At 38.6% G+C, this 20,764-nt stretch overlaps 1 protein-coding gene across 1 annotated transcript; it reads right to left on the reverse strand.

Annotated features, from left to right (window-relative positions):
- Positions 1-618: 618 nt before the first annotated feature.
- On the reverse strand, positions 619-13,036 carry LOC131824569 (securin-like). The gene is made up of 2 exons (XM_059162725.1): positions 12,900-13,036; positions 619-1,209 (listed from the first exon to the last, which is right to left on the reverse strand). The coding sequence occupies exons 1-2, from the start codon at positions 13,034-13,036 to the stop codon at positions 684-686; spliced, it is 663 nt and encodes a 220-aa protein (XP_059018708.1). The 3' UTR covers positions 619-683.
- Positions 13,037-20,764: the final 7,728 nt, after the last annotated feature.

Below are 20,764 nucleotides of genomic sequence, written 5' to 3' on the forward strand. Positions count from 1 at the left end.
CAGGTGGGGTGACCCGGCCAGTTTCAGATCAGTGGTAACCACTGGCTCAGTTACAATCTATGTCTTATTGTGAATCAGAAACCTTCCAGTAGACAGAACCAAGTTCCAGTACCTAAGCTATTAAAATTAGCCTTGTTCAGGCCCCTGGGTGGCTCAGTCTGTTAAGCATCTACCTTCAGCTCAGGTCGTGATCCCAGGGTCCTGGGATTGAGTCCTGCATTGGACTCCCTGTCCAGCGGGGAGCCTGCTTCTCTCTCTTCCTCTGCCATACCCCCTCCTTGTGTGCTTTCTCTCTCTCTCTGTCAAATAAATAAATAAAAATCCTGAAAACAAAATAAAATTAGCTGTTCTATTTGCAATATAATAAAAAGGAGAAAACGATTGGATGTAGGGAAAAATCATCACATAGGTCCAAAAAAATCTAATATTTATATATTTAATAGAGTAAGTATGCTCTGCTGGATGCTGAAGTAGGGCCTTGCAACTCAGTTTGAATTTTGTTTACTAGGAAAGGTATCAAACAAGAAGAGAGAATGAGGTTTGATGCAATTGATCATTATTAAACTTCCTTCAGCTGAAATGGATGAAATAGGGAGGCACAGGCTCCCTATTTTTTTTTTTTTTGTCTGTTAAAGAGTTGCTTTATTAATACAAAACATACAAACTATTAAACACTAAGTAGTTTAAATATCTAAGTCATAGCAAACAGGTGGCAATTCAACATCCAGGGTCGACAGAACACTTGGAGACTGCAACAGATTAGACTCCCATGGTGGAGAGGGTATCTTCAGAGGTGAAGGGGGGCCCAGGTGTAACAGCTTTTCAAGCTCCCTCTCCTCATCAAGGATCATGAGAGGCACTCCATTCAAGGGGAGGTGTGCAATCTGGTGTTCTTCAGGCAGGTCGAAACTCTCAAAATCTAAAGGATTGAAGGGAAAGAATTTTTCTATTTCTGGGTAGGTGTCATCAGAGGCAGGAACAGAGCTTTTTGCTTTGACAGTCTTCTCAGTCACCTTTTTGGCAGAGAAGGTTGGCTGCTTCTGTTTGAGAGGTCCACTAGTCTTTACTGAATTTTCTGTGGCTCTGTTGACAGTTCCCAAAGCCTTTCTGGCAACTCTAGGTACGGCTGCTTGAGTATCATCTGCGCTCTTGGAAGGTTCAGTGGAAGTACTAATTATGAGGACAATGGAATCGGATGGCTCTTGCTGACTGTAATTGATACATTGGAGAAAGACACCAAAAGGCAGAGGGTAATTTCACAAATCAAAAGCAAAATGTGAAATTCAGAGATCCTCCTAGGCTGCATAAAGTAATTCTTTGTAGCCCAGGACAGAAAAAACAAGGGATCTAGGCCAGTAGCAGATCTTCGAAGAAGTTAGAAATCTCAACTATATAAAGTCAACTATATATCCAACTGTGCTTGGATAGCAGTGGGACTCTGAGACAGGAGAAGTCCATATTGAAGCCTCAAATCCCCTTTAACACCCTGGGTCTACAGGAAGGTTCTGTCCCTCTCTTTTTAAGCAAGGGAAGTTTCCCCTTGCTTAAAAACAATGCAGCAGCCTCTAGACTGTACCCCAGTCCACGGTAAGGATCTAGTCCCAGGGGCACTTGGGAGGCTCAGTGGGTTAAGCCTCTGCCTTCAGCTCAGGTCATGATCCCAGTGTCCTGGGATCGAGCCCCGCATCGGGCTCTCTGCTCAGCGGGAAGCCTGCTTCCCCCTCTCTCTTTGCCTGCCTCTCTGCCTACTTGTAATCTCTCTCTGTCAAATAAAATCTTTAAAAAAAAAAAAAAAAAGGATCTAGTCCCACATCCCTGTCCAGCTACCAGATCAAGACAGCATCAGGCCACAGCAAAGCATGACCACTAAAGTGCTGGGACTAGAGGAGAAGAAATGGACTATATCCCAAAAAAGCTTCATGATTTAGTTAACCAGAAGAAGCCTGGAAATTATGTATGGACCATCGAGTTGGGGGTGGGGAAAGGAGGAAGGGATGCAGATGAAACAGAAGGTTGGATAATGAAGAGCTCATTGACTTGGAGATAGTCTTCAAAATATAGGATCTAAGAATGTGGCAAGGACCTCAGAAGATGGTAGTAGTATGCTGATTCTTAATATGTTAATGAGATGGTTCTAATTCTAACTGGGCTGACACTTAAAAGTTTGGAAAGAGCATTGACCCACAGTAGTGAAATAGAAATGGAATAACTACAGTATCAGATAGTGAAAGCAAGCATACTAGATGGATGTCTAAATGAGTTAGAAAAAGGGTGCCTGGGTGTCTCAGTGGGTTAAAGCCTCTGCCTTCAGTTCAGGTCATGATCCGAGGGTCCTGGGATAGCCCCGCATTGTGCTCTCTGCTCAGCAGAGAGCCTGCTTCCCCCACCCTCTCGGCTGGCCTCTCTGCCTACTTGTGATCTCTGTCTGTCAAATAAATAAATAAAATCTTAAAATAAATAAATAAATAAATGGGTTAGAAAAATCTACCAGCTGACCATGTTCCATGGCTGGAGTTGGAGGGCACTTCTATCAAAATGATCAATTACACTCTAGTGAGAAGGGCATCAGTATTGTTTTAAAACTCAGTGTGACTTTTACTCTATAAGAGAAAACAATTGGAAATTCCATTACAAGGGGGCTCAATAGTAGATCTGGGAATTATAGAATCCCAGAATAATAGAGACCAGGTGATGGTGTTTAACTGTCAGAAATAAAATAAACTCAATATTAGGCTGTTCCAATTAACTTAATGAGCTGCAAGGTTGGTATGGCAAACAGGGGACCTGAATCATAGGGTGCCATGGAAATGGTTGATAAAACATAGCTTCCCCAAGGGCAACCTAGATGGGTAACAAACAAGGGTATTGCTCAATCCATATAATCAAAACTAATCAAGAATGGAGACTAAGGGCACCAGGCCTAATAAAATATTTTAAAATGCTTGCCCAGATTTCAGACCTCAGCCATTTTATAGATCTGAAATATACTGACTTGAAGTCCTCAGAAGGAAGGACCCAGCAAAACTATGAAACTGGGCAAGTTTGTAGAAAAATGATCTCATAGGCCTCAGGGACTTACAGATATTTACTCAAATAACCATACAATATTGAGAAAAAGGGAATACAAAAATATTTCAAAGAAGGTTAGGTACTGGGTCTGAGTTAATCTGATTCTCAGAAATGTAAAGAATATAATAAATGTCATACTACCCAAGTTAGTTTACAGGGATTTTACTGGGTTCCCAGAAACACCTAAGGTTTAATTCACTGGTACCTGGCCCTGAATAAGTCATCAGTATGGATATACTTGGTTGTTCTTACAATTCCCATATAAGTTCCTTCTCCTGATTCACAGATTATATTGTTGTGGGGAAGGCCACATGGAAGCATCTAAAATGGACACCATCCCATTCTCCTCCTGCTAGTCGAGCTGGTAAATCAAAAACAATACTGCATGGAGCACTGGGTATAATACATAAACAATGAATTCTGGAACACTGAAAAGAAATAAAATAAAATGAAAAAAATTGCATCTTGGAGATACTGGCAATGACTACCGCCACCTTTAAAGGCTCAGAGAATGCAGGAATAATGATCCTCATTATATTCCACATTAATTCACTAGTCAAATAGATGAATTCTGTTTGCTATGCAGGATATGGATAATTAACATGGGCTCAGATACATGGTGTGTAGCCATTGATCGAACAAATGTTTTCATTCCTATTTCTTTTAAGAAGGAAGATAAAACACAAAGTTGTAGTGATTTGGATCAGACAGAAGTATATTTTTATGGTCTTGCCCCAGGCCTATATTAACTCTCCTTCCATCTTTTATAATGTATTTGGAAGTGATCTGGACAGTCTGAACATTTATAGAATAGCACACGAGTATACTTTATGGATAATATCATGTTAATGGAATCAGATAAGCAAGAAGTCACAAATGTCAGGAGTTTTGATGAAATGCATAAACTACAGGGGATAGGAGATAGACCTGATGAAGAATCAGGGCCCAATACATTGGTAAAGTTTTGAGGGGCTCAGTGGCCTGGGTCATGCTGGATGTCCCACACAAAATTATTTCATCTCACACCTATGAGGACTTTGGTATGAAGAAAGAGAAGAAGATAGCTCTTTGGGGTCTGTGGCAGAATATTCCACTGATAGGAATAGTGCCCCTTTAATAGATGGGATGAAGCTGTCCAATGGGAGTGGGATCTCAGGGAGAAAATTTCCCTGGAGCAAGTCCAAGCTGCTATGAAAGCAATTCTACAATCTGGGCCCTAGTCATGTGAAACTATCATTTCCACATTTCTGCATGGCCCAGGCTAAAGTAGAGGATGACTAAACAGCAACCCTAGAGATAGACTTTAGAGCCATTTGTTTATATTTCAGTGTGGAGAAAAAAAAAAAAAAAAAAAAGCTAGAGCCTTCTCCTCCTCCCTGGAGAAGATGTGTTTATATCCCAGAGCAAAAGTCTCTTCTGGAGAGGAAGAAGGCAGACGTGTCACAATTTCAGTGTTCCCCTTTTACAGTGCAACCTCTACCATGCACAAGTACTATCTAGCCCTTGTTGTGTTGCTCAAAGGGGAGTTAGGGCACTGCGGAGATGCTTGCTAATAAATTGTCTTCTCTTATCCAGAGGCCTGCAGTTTCTGTTAATATGTAGTTTGGTAGAAGATAGTCCAGCTAACTTGTTAACTGAAAAGTTGAATAACATTTCAATAGAGATCTTGATGTGATGGGATCCATCCCTTAGGGAGGAAAAGAAAAAAACAAAAAACAAAAGCATGTGTGCAATTTCTGGTATGTTCCAGTAGGAATTTCGCAGCATCAATCCTAAGGGTTTTGAAACTAGACAATGCCATGTACCTATAGCAGAGAATTAAACACCATTTTAAAAAGACAGCTTCTGGGTTGCTCTTTAGCCCTAACAGAGATGGAGATTGTATGGCTGACTGGCATGAACAATATAAGAGCATAACATTTTAATAAGAATACAGAAGGCTAAGTTTAAAAGTGACAGCGAAGAGCACAGGACATGCAGATGCTGCCCCTCCACCCTGAGAGAGAAGAAAAGGGGAATGTGCAGCTCTGCTTGAAAGAAGAAAAGGTTAACACAGGTCTTCTAGGAAAAACAAGATGTCACTTAAATCCAAGGTACACAAAATACTTTTTGAAGAGTTTTGGGATCTGGAGTCCATTACTAATGGAATTGATAGACTCAGGAAAGAAGGAGTTTAGGAGGACTGGAAGAGAGAACATGGGTCAAGAAACAAAAACAGCAAGTGGTATTGATATGAGAATAAGAAAAAGCACCACTGATATAGGAAGATGACCGGGAAGTAGGAGGAGGCGACTTTTCAACCTGTACCCTAAAGTGAGCTGATTACCTACCAAAGAACTCCGATCAACCATGAAATCAACCTGAGATCAGAATTATACATGTCTGGATCTATACAGGGGCAGAAGACGCCAGTGGGCAGGTAAAGAGGAGTGGGAACTTCGGACTGATATCAGAAGATAAAGAAAAAGGGGAGGGAGCCACCAGAGGTGGCCAATTGGAAAGTATTACCCCTAATATGAGAGTGCCCTGCATTTGCGGACCAGCATTAACTTGGAGACTGGTTGAAAGCACTCAAAAAGGGCAAAGGATCACGGGGGGGGGGGGGGGGGGGGAATTGTGGGAATCGGGGTGGCTAGGGACAGGGCTTAAGTCCCCAGTCCCAGGACATCCTCCCCTGGTGCTGAGCCAGAGAGAGTGCAGCGGAGAAACCAGCTCTTGGTCCCTGCACTGCCAGTGCACCCGAGAATGCATGGGGTCCGGCTCCTGTGAGGGGCTGGGAACCTCACCAGAGGGCAGAACACCGAGCCATGCTACAGAGCCTGAGACACGCGCACCCCACACCCTCCCCTGAAAGAGGCGCAGGAAGGCCCACCTGGCCCTCTTAGACCCGTGCCATTGTTTCAGAGCCTGAGACACTTGCCCCAAACTCTCCCCCGAGAGAGGTGCGCACAAGCCCAGCGCTCTTAGATCCAGAAACACCAGGCACTCCCAGCCCGGGGCCAGCAGGAAAATCTCAGTGTATGATCGCTGCTTGGAACCTCTCTGGCAATCTGGAGCTGCCCAGACAGCCGCCGCTGCCGTGGTTTTGGGTACAAGCAGGATGTCATGCGTCCCCAGGGACCGCGACTCGGAACCTGCTCTGCCAGCGGCCAAGGGGGAATCTATATGGGCTCTGCAGCCAGACTGAGGCTTCTCTCTGAGAGGGAGGTCAGGGTACAGTTTGCTTTTCTCTAAACCTACAAAAACCATCAAAAGTGGTCAAGAGAAAAAAAAAAGTGAACAAACATAAAAACCTCCAGAGAACAAAAGCCTGAAAAAAAAACAGTTTCCTCAGAGTCCCCCTGAGGACTTAACTCAGGGAACATCAGTGACTGAAAACCCACGTGGCAGGCCCCTCCCCCAGAAAACCAACCAGGAAAGAAAAAAAAAAAAAAAAAGACTACAGGAGAACAACCACCACTACTTCATAGGACAACTTTTATTTTTAACTCGTTCCCACTATTCTGGCTTTTTTTTTTTTTTAATATAGGTAATTTTTTAACCTATTTACCATCACAGTGAGATGTCCAGTACATCAAATTCCATAATAACCTTCTAACCTAAACTTCTTGATACGTACACCTGTGTTTTTCTTTTGCATTTCTATTTTTTATATTTCTTTGTTTTTAATTTTAGTTTAGTTTAGTCTAGTTTATTCCTTTTTTATTTTTATTTTCTAATATTCATGTAGAGTTAAACTTCAAGGTAATCCCCTTTCCCCAATCAATACTACTCCTATAGGTAAAGCAATTTTAATCCCCCTTTATCTTAGGACAGTTGAGTCCTTTAACAAAGATATCAAGATACATACATGTATCAAGATACATCCAGGAAGAATCAAAACAACCTTCATCGCCCACACCGAGAATTTAGAACCACTCTCCCATCTTTTTCTTCCACCAGTGTTTCTATGTTTTTGTGTCTGTCCTGATAGTATATAAATCTTACACTTGGGGTTCTTTTTGATGAGGTTCTTCCTTTATTTGCTTATATATATATATTTTTTCTCTTGTCATATACTTTTATCAGTCTTTTTGTTTGTCTGTTTTTGTTTGTATACTTCCTAAATCTTACCTGGGGGCCCATTTGGGCTGAACCTTCTCTTTTATCTTCCCTTTTTTTCCTGTCTCTCTCTCTCTTTTCTTTTTCTTTTCGTTTTTCTCTCGTTTAGGTGGGGAATCCTGATTGCTCAGAAGTGTTCCAGGGTGCACCTTGACTGCACCATGGTCAATACATCCAGCTATGTCCATTCAGTCATCTCTCACCAAAATGACTAGGAGGAAGAATGCCCAACAGAAGAAAAATACAGAGGATGGGCCTTCTGCATCAGAGCTAATGGCTATCAACATAGACAATATGTTGGAAAGAGAATTCAGGCTAACATTATCCAGGCAATAGCTAGGTTGGAGAAAGCCGTGGATAATTGATTAGGGCCAAACTGAAAGTGACCAGGGATGATGTTCACAATGTTAGGGCAGAGCTGAAAGCTACCAGGAAAGAGGTTCACAATGCTCTCAATGAGTTCCAATCTAATCTAAATTCTCTCAAAGCTAGGGTAACTGAGACATAAGATAGAATTAGTGATATGGAGGACAAACAGATAGAGAGAAAGGATCAGGAGGAAGCCTGGAACAAACAGTTTAGAAGCCACAAAAACAGAATCAGGGAAATAAATGATGACATGAAATGTTCCAACGTCAGAATTATTGGAATCCATGAAGGGAAGGAGAAAGAAAGAAGTCTAGAAGATATAGTGGAACAAGTTCTTCATGAAAATTTTCCCAATCTTGCAAATGGAACCAACGTTCATGTACTAGAGGCCGCATGGTCTCCACCCAAGATTATAGATTCCAAAAAAACATCAAGGCACCTGATAGTCAAATTGAGGAATCATAATTGTAGATATAATCTCTTGAAAGTTGCTAGGACAAAGAGGCTCCTTACTTACAGAGGAAAGCCCATCAGAGACCTGGCAAGGTCTCCCACAGAGACCTGGCAAGCCAGAAAGGGCTGGCAAGATATATTCAGGGCACTAAATGAGAAGAACATGCAGCCAAGAATACTTTAACCAGCAAGACTGACATTCAAAATGGATGGAGAGATAAAGAGTTTCCAAGACTGGCAAGGCTTAAAAGACTATGCAACCACCAAGATGACACCTCAGGAAATATTAAGGGGGGTTCTATAAAAGAGGAAAAATCCTAAGAATAGCATTGAACAGAAATACAGAGACAAACTACAGAAAGAAAGACTTCAAAGGTAACATGATGTCAATAAAAATATATCTATCAATAATCACTCTCAATGTGAATGGCCAAAATGTGCCCATAAAATGTGCCCATAAAATGGCCAAAATGTGCCCATAAAATGGCAGATTGGATAAAACAACAGGACACATCTATATGTTGTCTACCAGAGACCCAATTTGAACCTAAAGATACACCCAGACTGAAAGTGAAGGGACAGAGAAGCATCTTTCATGCCAATGGGCCTCAAAAGAAGGCCGGGGTAGTGATTCTCATATCAGATAAATTAGACTTTAAAGACTGTAGTCAGAGATACAGAAGGACACTACATAATTCTTAAAGGGACTATTCACCAAGATGATCTAACAATTGTAAATATCTATGCCCCCAATATGGCAGCAGCCAATTACATAAGAAAACTGTTAATCAAGATAAAGAGTCATATTGATATGAATACATTAATAGTAGGAGATCTTAACATGCCTCTCTCAGAAATAAACAGATCATCAAAGCAGAAAATCAATAAAGAAACAAGAGCACTGAATGACATATTGGACCAGACGGACCTCATAGATATATACAGAACATTCCACCCTAAAACAACAGAATACTAATTCTTCTCAAGTGTACATGGAACCTTCTCCAGAACAGACCACATACTGGGTCACAGATCAGGACTCAACTGATACAAAAAGACTGAGATTATTCCCTGCATATTCTCAGATCACAAAGCTTTGAAACTGGAGCTTAATCACAAGGAAAAGTTCGGAAGGAACTCAAACACCTGGAAGCTAAAGACCACCTTGCTAAAGAATGCTTGGATCAACCAGGAGATCAAAGAAGAAATTAAACAATTCATGGAAACCAACGAGAATGAAGACACCTCAGTCCAAAACCTATGGGATACAGCAAAGGCGATCCTAAGGGGGAAATACATAGCCATCCAAGCCTCCCTCAAAAAAATTGAAAAATTCAGAACACACTAGCTGTCTCTACACCTTAAAGAACTAGAGAATCAACAACAAATCAAACCAACTCCACACTTAAGAAGGGAAATAACCAAGAATAGAGCTGAGATCAATGAGGTAGAAACCAGAGATACAGTAGAACATATTAATGAAACTAGAAGCTGGTTTTTTGAAAGAATCAATAAAATCAATAAACCATTGGCCACACTAATCCAAAAGAAAAGAGAGAAAGCCCAAATTAATAAAATTATGAATGAAAAAGGAGAGATCACAACTAACACCAAGGAAGTAGAAACAATCATCAGAAGTTATTATCAACAGCTATATGCCAATAAACTAAGCAACCTAGATGAAATGGATGCATTCCTGGAAAACTATAAACTCCCAAAACTGAACCAAGAAGAAATTGACAACCTGAATAGACTGATATCTAGTAACGAGATTGAAGCAGTGATCAAAAACCTCCCAAAAAACAAGAGCCCAGGACCTGACGGATTCCCTGGGGAATTCTACCAAACTTTCAAAGAAGAAATAACACCTATTCTCCTGAAGCTGTTTCAAAAAATTGAAGCAGAAGGAAAATTTCCAGACTCTTTCTATGAAGCTAGCATTACCCTGATCCCCAAACCAGGCAAAGACCCTACCAAAAAGGAGAATTTCAGACCAATATCACTGATGAATATGGATGCTAAGATTCTCAACAAGATCCTAGCAAACAGGATCCAACAGCACATTAAAAAAATTATCCACCATGACCAGGTGGGATTCATCCCTTGGCTACAAGGATGGTTCAACATTCACAAATCAATCAATGTGATAGAACAAATCAGTAAGAGAAGAAAGAAGAACCACATGGTCTTTCAATTGATACAAAAAAAGCATTTGACAAAATCCAGAATCCATTCCTATTTAAAACGTTTCAAAGTATAGGGATAGAGGGAACATTCCTGAATTTCATAAAAATCTATCTATGAAAGACCCACAGCAAATATCCTCAATGAGAAAAAGCTTGCAGCCCTCCCGCTGAGATCAGGAACACGATAAGGATGCCCACTCTCACCACTCTTGTTCAACATAATATTAGAAGTCCTAGCAAAGCAATCAGACAACAAAGAGAAATAAAAGGTATCCAAATTGGCAAGGAAGAAGTCAAACTCTCTCTCTTCACAGATGACATGATACTTTATATGGAAAATCCAAAAGACTCCACCCCCAAACTACTAGAACTCATACAGCAATTCAGCAATGTGGCAGGATACAAAGTCAATGTGCAGAAATCAATGATTTTCTTATACACTAACAATGAAAATACAGAAAGGGAAATTAGAGAATCGATTCCATTTACTATAGCACCAAGAACCATAAGATACCTGGGAATAAACCTAACCAAAGAGGTAAAGGATCTGTACTCGAGGAACTACAGAACACTCATGAAAGAAATTGAAGAAGACACAAAAAGATGGAAGACAATTCCATTCTCTTGGTTCAGAAGAATAAACATTGTTAAAATGTCTATACTGCCTAGAGCAATCTTTACTTTTAATGCCATTCTGATCAAAATTCCACCGGTATTTTTCAAAGAGCTGGAGCAAATAATCCAAAAATTTGTATGGAATCAGAAGAGTCCCCAAATCGCTAAGGAAATGTTGAAAAAGAAAAATAAAACTGGGGGCATCATGTTACCTGATTTCAAGCTTTACTACAAAGCTTGTGATCACCAAGACAGCATGGTACTGGCATAAAAACAGACACATAGACCAGTGGAACAGAATAGAGAGTCCATATATGGACACTCAACTCTATGGTCAAATAATCTTCGACAAAACAGGAAAAAATATACAGTGGAAAAAAGACAGTCTCTTCAACAAATGGTGCTGGGAAAACTCGACAGCTATATGTAGAAGAATGAAATTCGACCATTCTCTTACATTGTACACAAAGATAAACTCAAAATGGAAAAAAGGCGTGAGACAGGAATCCATCAGAACCCTAGAGGAGAACATAGACAGTAACCTCTTCAATATCAGTGACAGCAACTACTTTCAAGCTATGCCTCCAAAGGCAAAGGAAATAAAAACGAAAATAAACTTTTGGGACTTCATCAAAATCAAAAGCTTCTGCACAGCAAAGGAAACAGTCAACAAAACAAAGAGGCAACCCATGCAATGGAAGAAGATATTTGCAAATGACAGTACAGACAAAAGGTTGATAATCAGGATCTATAAAGAACTCCTGAAACTCAACACACACAAAACAATCATAAAAAAATGGGCAGAAGATATGAACAGAAACTTCCCCAATGAAGACATACAAATGGCTATCAGACATGATGTTCATCATCACTAGCCATCAGGGAGATTCAAATTAAAACCACATTGAGATACCACTTTACACCAATTAGAATGGCCAAAATTAGCAAGACGGGAAACAACATGTGCTGGAGGGGATGTGGAGAAAGGGGAACCCTCTTACACTGTTGGTGGGAATGCAAGTTGGTGCAGCCACTTTGGAAAACAGTGTGGAGATTCCTCAAGAAATTAAAAATAGAGCTTCCCTATGACCCTGCAATTGCACTCCTGGGTATTTACCCCAAAGATACAGATGTAGTGAAAAGAAGGGTCATCTGTACCCCAATGTTCATAGCAGCAATGGCCACGGTCGCCAAACTGTTGAAAGAACCAAGATGCCCTTCAACGGACGAATGGATAAGGAAGATGTGGTCCATATACACTATGGAGTATTATGCCTCCATCAGAAAGGATGAATACCCAACTTTTGTAGCAACATGGACGGGACTGGAAGAGATTATGCTGAGTGAAATAAGTCAAGCAGAGTCAATTATCATATGGTTTCACTTATTTGTGGAGCATAACAAATAGCATGGAGGACAAGGGGAGTTAGAGAGGAGAAGGGAGTTGAGGGAAATTGGAAGGGGAAGTGAACCATGAGAGACTATGGACTCTGAAAAACAATCTGAAGGGTTTGAAGGGGCGGGAGGTGGGAGGTTGGGGGAACCAGGTAGTGGGTATTGGAGAGGGCACGGATTGCATGGAGCACTGGGTGTGGTGCAAAAACAATGAATACTGTTACACTGAAAATAAATTAAAAAATTAAAAATAAATAAAAAGAAAAAAAGAAAAAGCACCACTTACCCAAGAATCTATACTTAAGTGATGACTGAAAAAAAAAAGAATATGAAGCAGGTTGATCTTGGGTCCCACAGGCAAGTGCATGATAGCGAATGACAGGCATTTGGTCAACATGATGGTTCATTTTATGCGGCATCTTGACTAACTTAAGAGATGCCCAGATAGCTGGTAAAACAGTATTTCTGGGTTTGTCTGTGAGGGTGTATCCAGAAGAGATTAGCAACTAAATCAGCTTGAGTAAAGAAGAGCCATCTTTACCAAAGTGGTCTGACGTTATCCAATCCTTTGAGGTCCCCCCCCCCCCGCAAAAAAATAAAAAAGGCCATTAAAGTGTAAATTATTGTTCCTTTTCTGAGCTGGCACACCATCTTCTCCTGCCCTCAAGCAGTGAAGATCCCTGTGTCTGGCGTTCAGACTCTGGAATTTACACCAACATCCCCCTGGCTTTCAGGCCTCTGGCCTCAGGCAGGGCGCTGACACCATTGGGTCCCCTGGTTCTCAGGCCTGAATTATGCCACCAGCTTTCCTGGTCCTCCAGCTGATGACCGACTGTAGGATTTCTCATCCTCCATAACTGAGATAATAAATCATAATCTCCTCTCACAGTCTCCATAAAAAATCTTTTATATTATCTCTATATATCCTGTCAGTTCTGTTCCTCTGGACAACCCTAACTAATTAATACAGTCACCTTGGGACTGAACAGTCACCAGAACTGAAGGCTGAGCAATGAGAGCCTCACTACAGAGGGAGGAGAGTGTTGTTGTTGTTGTTGTTTTAATTAAATTGATTTATTTATTTTCAGAAAAACAGTATTCATTATTTTTTCACCACACCCGGTGCAATCTGAGGGGTTTGAAGTGGCGGGGGTGCTGGGGGGTTGGGGTACCAGGTGGTGGGTATTATAGAGGGGAGGTGAGTTTTAAAAGGCCAGTGACTAACAACAGTGACAAGGACATTGGAGGGAGGCATTCCTCTTCTCCCTGAGATGGATAAGAACCTAGCTGTATTCTTTTTGCCCAAACATGACTATTTTCAGAGAGAACTGTTGAAACTCTAGAAGGCTGCCAGGCCCACAATTCCCTTTAAAGTACAAAAGATTCTGTCTTGAGCCAATGTGAGGAAAGCAAACAAAGCTGAACCAATTAGACAAAGTGCTATAATAACCACCGGTAGGTGAAAACGCAGAGGCTACTGTGGGTGATAAGGAAGTTAACCCAATGAGATTCTTGGGGAAGCTTGAGAGTTCACACAGGGATAGATAGGACAATGTCACTGGCACTTGTGCTATAGTCCCACTGATGCTAAGCTCTTCTCCTAGGTCTCCCTGAAGCTCACTCTCTTAGAGGATCCAATGCCTGAGAACGGGGCATGTGCTAAGACTCACACACCATACCCTATTTCACCGTGTGCCCACCTGCTCTAGAAAGAAACCTGTGGCATTTTTTCTCATTAGTAAAATTACAGCACAAGAGCTAATATTTTCTGAGGGCTTAAAATATGCCAAGCACTGGGCTGTGTTTGTTTAAGGCTTTATCGTCTTTTATACTTAAATGATTTGTTTGGTACCCTTATTAATCTTAATGTCACAGAACGGAAACCAAGGTTCAAAGAGGTTAAGTAAACAAGTCACATAAATGGTAACTTGTGAGACTTGATTTCAAACTCAGGTAGACAACCTCAGAGCCCGTGTATTGCAACCACTAACCACACTGGATGGTATTTTCCCTTTCACTGTTTATATCCGTTTTCACTTGGGAATCTCTCTGTTAGGACAGCTGAATATATTTGTTGTAGACATAATATTATGTTTGCTCACCCAGGAATAAGTAAAGAGGCAAGACAGAAGTAACCAAAAGAAAGTGACATTGGTTAATGTGAATGGAGTCAATTCATTTAGAACACAAATAATTTTTTGTTCAGAGGGGCAGAAACTAAAGAACAATTAACTATCATAGTTCAAACCTATAACACAGCACAGGTCAGATGCCACCTTGAACGCTTTTAGCCAAGTTGTAAAAAAGCTGTAACTCCATTTTGGTACCATAGGTGCAAAATCTAAATTTTAATTCTTGATTTAATTCAATTAGCTTTTTAAAGATTTTTTTATTTCAGAGAGAGTGTGTGTGAATAGAGGGAGGGTAAGTGGGAGAGGGAGAGAATCTCCAGCAGATTCCTCACTGAGTGCAAGGCCTAACACAGGCTGTACGTCACAACCCCGAGATTATGACCTGAACTGAAGTCAAGTCAGTCGCTAAACTGATTGAGCCACCAAGGCGCCCCTCAATATCTTATATTCTATTAAAAAAATGGAACATTTATCACAGACATGTATTTTTTCAGAAATCAACTTCCCTATACTTTAACTATGTATAATGTATTTAGATCTCTAGGAATTCAGTGATTAATAGGCCAATTCACAATCAGATTTTTTCATGCACTAACTCCCTCTCTTTCCTCAGCCATGAAACCCAGACAGCATTTTATGAGGAATCCCAAGCTAGAAGGAGCAGCCACAAGTAAGTGTCCCACCTGCTAATCCCAGGTAAGGACTGTAGACCACATAGTTGACTGCTAAATAAAGTGGTATCAGATGATAACACTCCCAAGTCTTCTCTCTGAATATAAAACCTATTTTCTCATCTTTCAGTTCTCAAATTAAATGTTACTTCCTCGGGGTTCCTGCCTTGCCTCAGGTCATGATCCCAGAATCCTGGGATTGAGTCCCCGGCTGGCTCCCTGCCCAGCAGGGAGCCTGCTTCTCCCTCTCCTCCTTGCTTTCACTATCTCAGTCTGTGGCTCGCTCTCTCTCAAATAAATAAAGTCTTTTAAAATAAATAAATAAATAAATGTTACTTCCTCAAAGAGGATTTTTTTTAACTCTCAGAGTCAATTAAACTCCCCTTTTCTATGTTATCATAATACTCTGTGGATTCCCTCCATAATGCATATGGAGAGAAATATGTAACTATTTGTATAATTGCTCATTAAAATTCTGTTCTCTGTCCCCTATGGGGGTTAGGAGGTGTTCCTTTTTGGTATCTCTATGTCCCTAATATTTTAATTCCAATGTTTCATAGATATTCAATACATATTTGTTGTGTAGATCAATTGTTACTCCAATTACTCCAATATTATGTCTAAGGAGCTGAGAATCCGTAGATGCTCAGAAAGACTTTGGTGTTTGCTCCCATAGGAGACTGAAAGGGTGATGGTAGAAGACTGAACAGTATCATTTTTCATTTTTCATTTTAATTTTCTTAGTTAAATGTATGGTGGGTTTTTTTTGTTTGTTTGTTGTTTCTTGTTTTGTTTTACATAAATAAGTAACTCACCTGAGCAGATTTTCTCATAAAATTATCTTTCTTCCTTTGGAACATACAAATGAGTCTTTTCAAAATTCCCTTGCTTTTTTCTCTGCTGTGCTCTAACATCATTTATCATTCAGAGAAGGAAGCTATGGTATAAAAGATGCGGCAGGGGAGGGATTCCAGATAACAAACTTAATCTTAACTAAATGGAAGATGGGCTGGGTGACCTCGACATGGAAAGGTTTCAAATCTTCCTAGATCCGTGGTTCTACAAAGCTGCATAAGCAAAATTTTCCTGATGGAAACAGACACATATATACACAGTGATGTGTGTGGTGCGACTTAATGTCACATGAAGTGATAAGAAAGATGGAGATTTTTTGTAGGGACAGCACGCTACAGTAGAAAGAATGAGGGCTGTGATATCAACATAACTTGCACTTGATTCTTTCACTTTTAGCTGGGCCTCTAAAGTAGCCTATAATTAGAATTAAATGAAATGAAGCATATAAAACACAGCATATATTAAGCTCTCAAAAATTGTAATCCCTTTATCTGTAAATATTAAAGAATGAAATCCATAGCAAGCTGGTATAGGTCTTAATTGAATAAATGTAAATAATAAATTGAATAAATGTTTAATTGAATAAACGTTCTGGTTATAATATCTTACTGTATTTTTATTCAGATGTTACCTTTGGAGGAAACCGAGTAAGGAGTCAATGGGATAGCTCCATGTTTCTTGCAACTCATGTGAATCCACAATTACTTTAACACAAAAAGTTTCATTTTAAAAAGTCTGTAGTGAGAAGAAGGAGAACCTCAGTTCATAATATAGTGGTACAGCTGAGATAAATTTTAAATATTCAATTATTCATTTGCCATTATGTTACAAATCTCATAAAGGAGTCATTCCACAAATGATGGAAGCCTATTGCAGTTAAGTGACTTAGACAACACATAGCTAGTTGTCGACAGAGCCAGCAAAACATGTTGTATCCTAGTCCTGGCTGGTTTTATCACCCAAATCGAAGTAACTTTTGAAGAGGAGTCCTTGATATCCAAGCATTCTTTACTGCTCTTTACAACTCTGGGGTGGTTGTATTTCTATCTATAGCCTTTTATAAAGATGACTATTTTTTTCTGAACAATCTTTGTGATTCTTAGTACTAATATAGAATTTTACAAAATGATTTTATTTTGTACTTTAAGAAAGCTTCTTTTAGCAAATAATCTTGAAATTCGGGAAACAAGCTTGAATAACTAACTTTAAGGATTTCTGGTGTCCATTTTCTGTTGCTGCTCTTAGAAAGAAATGCCTTTTAAAGGTCATATGCATTGAGTCTTACTGTCTACAGGACAAAAATAATGATATAGCTACTAACATATCCATACTTTCATCTGTTGAAATATGATGAATGGGAGAAATTCAACATTTTCAAAAAGAACACATTAGCTGAACTAATTTTAACACTTAATTTGAAACATCATTCAGGGTTAAGAAGGGCTTTTTGTAATGTCTTAGAATAAGCCAGAAAGCCCACCTTCCCTCAAAGCCCTTACTTTTTTGGCTCTCTTTCTTTAATTTTGCCATTGTTTTTAGTCATATTGGTTACATCTAGATATAAACATCTCAGAAAAGCAATGTTTTACATTGCTTCCCAACAGAAGACTAGCTGAAATCAACAACCTGAGGTGATAAAACAGGATAATTAAATTTTGTGGAAAGAAACATTAAGCCCTTATAAGGAAAGGATGGTCTTTATGGATCATTGTGATGGGAACCTAACGCAGAGGCACATCTGAGCTAAAGGTAAAAGGTGGTGGGGGGCAGTAAATCAAAACTGGGAGAGAGGTATTGAAAAGGCTTTAGAGAACGACATCTTAGAAATACATTATTGTCATGTTTACAGTGAAATGAAAGTCTTCACAAATGTTAGGTGTGAATCTTGTAAAAAACATACTAAAATTATTAAAATTAACATGGAAAGGGATGGGGTGGTGAGGTACAGGATATAAATGTTTTCTCATCAGAAATTGTGTGTATTAAAGGAGAACTGGATACATTTTTTTTTTTGATGCCTCACAACTATATGCTCTGATGTTATGATGAAATCTCTTTTTCCACTAACTGATTTAAGGTCCCAGATGAAATAATTTAGGTACACTCTTCACTTCTACAAAAATAATCACTCACATTTCTTTTCCATTATTTTGGCTGTGTATTAGAATAGCCCTGCAAAAGTGGTTTTGTTATCCTGAACCCTCAAGAAAAGAATCAGGCTAACAGAATACATAACATTCAGACTTGAAAAACTACATGGTATTTCTTACTACTGCTGTTTTGGTATAGCTATAATCAAGTCTCTGATTGAATTCTATTTGAATTCACTGTCTTTAGTACTGTATCAGAAAATATGAAAGCATTCTTTGACATTTTTTCTCAAGTATGCACAATTCCTTACATTGAATATTCCACATATAAATGAAACAATATTTGAAGACAAGTGATGTATGATACTCATCATAATTTCTTAGCATGTGTGGCAATGTATACGTAACACCATTTCCCTGATATGGAGGAAGTCTCTATGATAGTGGAAAATACTTAGGGCATTGCTTTCACCACTACCTGGTTTCTATAAACTCTCTTTCTCTCTCTCTTTATTTTAATCATTAAAAGAATAAAATCCTAATGCTACAGAAAAAAAAAGGCAAAATATGATAGTCTTTTTAAATTTTTAACTCCATGTAAGGTTGACCATTTTATCATTATAAAAATTTACTGGGTATCCTTAAGAGCCTATTTCCTTCCAGTTACAAATACCCACAGATCACACACACAAGCAAATGCATGCACAAACACACGCTATATCATACTACTCATACTGTTTTGTGACTTATTTTTTAGCTAATAGGCTATATGTTAGATAGATGTTTTTAAGATTATTTTACTTATTTAAGAGAGACAGAGACAGAGAAAAAGAGAGAGAAAAGGAGCAAGGGGAGGGGGAGAGGGAGAAAAAGACTGCAATTATAAACATGTTTTATATCCATGCTAATACAGTAGTCTCTAGTTATATTTAGATATTAAGCACCTGAAATTTGGCTACCAAATTAGGAAATCAAAGACCAAATTTCATTTAATTTAAATTATTTTAAATTTAAAATGCCACATGTTAGTGTCTACATATTGAACAGTGAAGTTATACACAAAATGAGATCTGATTTAGTTTGTATTTTCCTTTTTATTCACAAAGTTGATCATCTTTCGCACTTTTAAAGTGATTTGTCACTCTAAACTATTTATCTGATAATTTGTATACTTTGCTATTTTCTATTGTGTTGTCTTCATCATGATTTATAAATAACATTTCTATTGTATGCTTATTTCTATTGGATGTTCAAATAACATTTAATCTACTATATAGATTTGTTCCTGTATATTTTGTTCCAAGTTTTTACTTATTCACACATATTTTATATACTAGGCACTATCATGAATTATCCATTTTTTCCCAGTATAGTGTCTCACTGGTAAGGACTATGATATATGAAAACTGTTGAGTTTTATGTATTTATTTTGTATCTTCTCACTTATCAATAAGTACTAATATTTGGTGATTTCACTAAAAGTTTTTACTCCTAACTTATTTTCTCTTTTTGCTTTTTTTTCTTACTTCTTCCCCTCTAGGAATCCCATTTTGTGCATGTCCGTAGGCTTAATGCTGTCCCACATGTCTCTTTGTTTCTCTTTATTTTATTTCTTGTTTTTTAGATTAAATCATCTCAAAAGATCTATCTTAAATTCCACTCCTTTCTTTTGCTACTTCAAATCTTTTGTTCAGTACCTCCAGTAAATTTTTCTTAATATTTTACTTTTTAAGTGAAATATTTCTATTTAATTCTTTTTTCATGTTTCTATTTATTCTTTGTTTGAAATATAATTCTCATACTTTCCTCTAATTCTTTATATATGCAAACCTTTGGTTCTTAAAGGTATTTATGAAGCTGATTAATAATCTTTATCTACTAAGTTCTACCTCTGGCCTTTCCTCAGTTTCTATTGACTAGTTTCTTCTATTGACTAGTTTCTTCCCTGTATACAGGGGATACTTTTTGTGTGTGTGTGCCTTGTGATGCCTTATTGAAAAAACATACATTTAAAGTAACTTTGGCAACTCTGAAAATCAAATGAAAATTAGATCCCTTCACTTTCCTGGGTTTGTTGCTATTGCAGCTTATTACTGGTGGTTCTATTTGTATGGTTTTCCTTTTATTTTTGACTTTTCCAAACTAATTCAGTTGATCTGTGTCTGCTATATGCAGCCACTTAAGTACTTCTTTGGGTAGTTTGGTCATGAATTAATGATTAGACAGAGGTTTTCTCCAGTGTCTTGCACAACTAAGTCTCATAGACAGTGAGGTACTCTGTGTTTGTCTTGCACATCTTCTACACTCTAGCAGATAATTTATAACTCTGCTTTAGCCTTCAATTATTGCTTAATACATACTCTAGGTCAATCATAGATGAGAGAATTGGGTCATCTTAGCTGTTTCTTAGACATGATCACAGTCCTGTACATATATGTGGTCTTCTAAATTACCCAACTTTTCTAACACACCCAATCAAACACACAGAGTCAGACAGAGGAATCTGTTCCAAATGAAAGAACAGAACAAAACCACAGCAAGTTACCTAAGCAAAACAGATATAACTAATATGTCTGACAAAGTATTTAAATAATTATATTTGAGAAAAGAGTGGAAGACATCAGCGAGACCTTTAACAAAGAGATAAAAAAGAAACAGAGACAAAGAACACAATAATTGAAATTAAAATTACACTAGATGTAATAAATAGAAGAAGCAGAAGACTGAATCAGCAAACTGGAGGACAGCATAATGGAAAGAAATCAAGCTGAGCAGGTGACAGGAAAAAAAAGTACGCAAAGTGAGAATGGACTTCAGGAACTCATAGG

Source organism: Mustela lutreola, chromosome 1 (genome assembly GCF_030435805.1).
Source record: "Mustela lutreola isolate mMusLut2 chromosome 1, mMusLut2.pri, whole genome shotgun sequence".
Taxonomy (NCBI): domain Eukaryota; kingdom Metazoa; phylum Chordata; class Mammalia; order Carnivora; family Mustelidae; genus Mustela; species Mustela lutreola.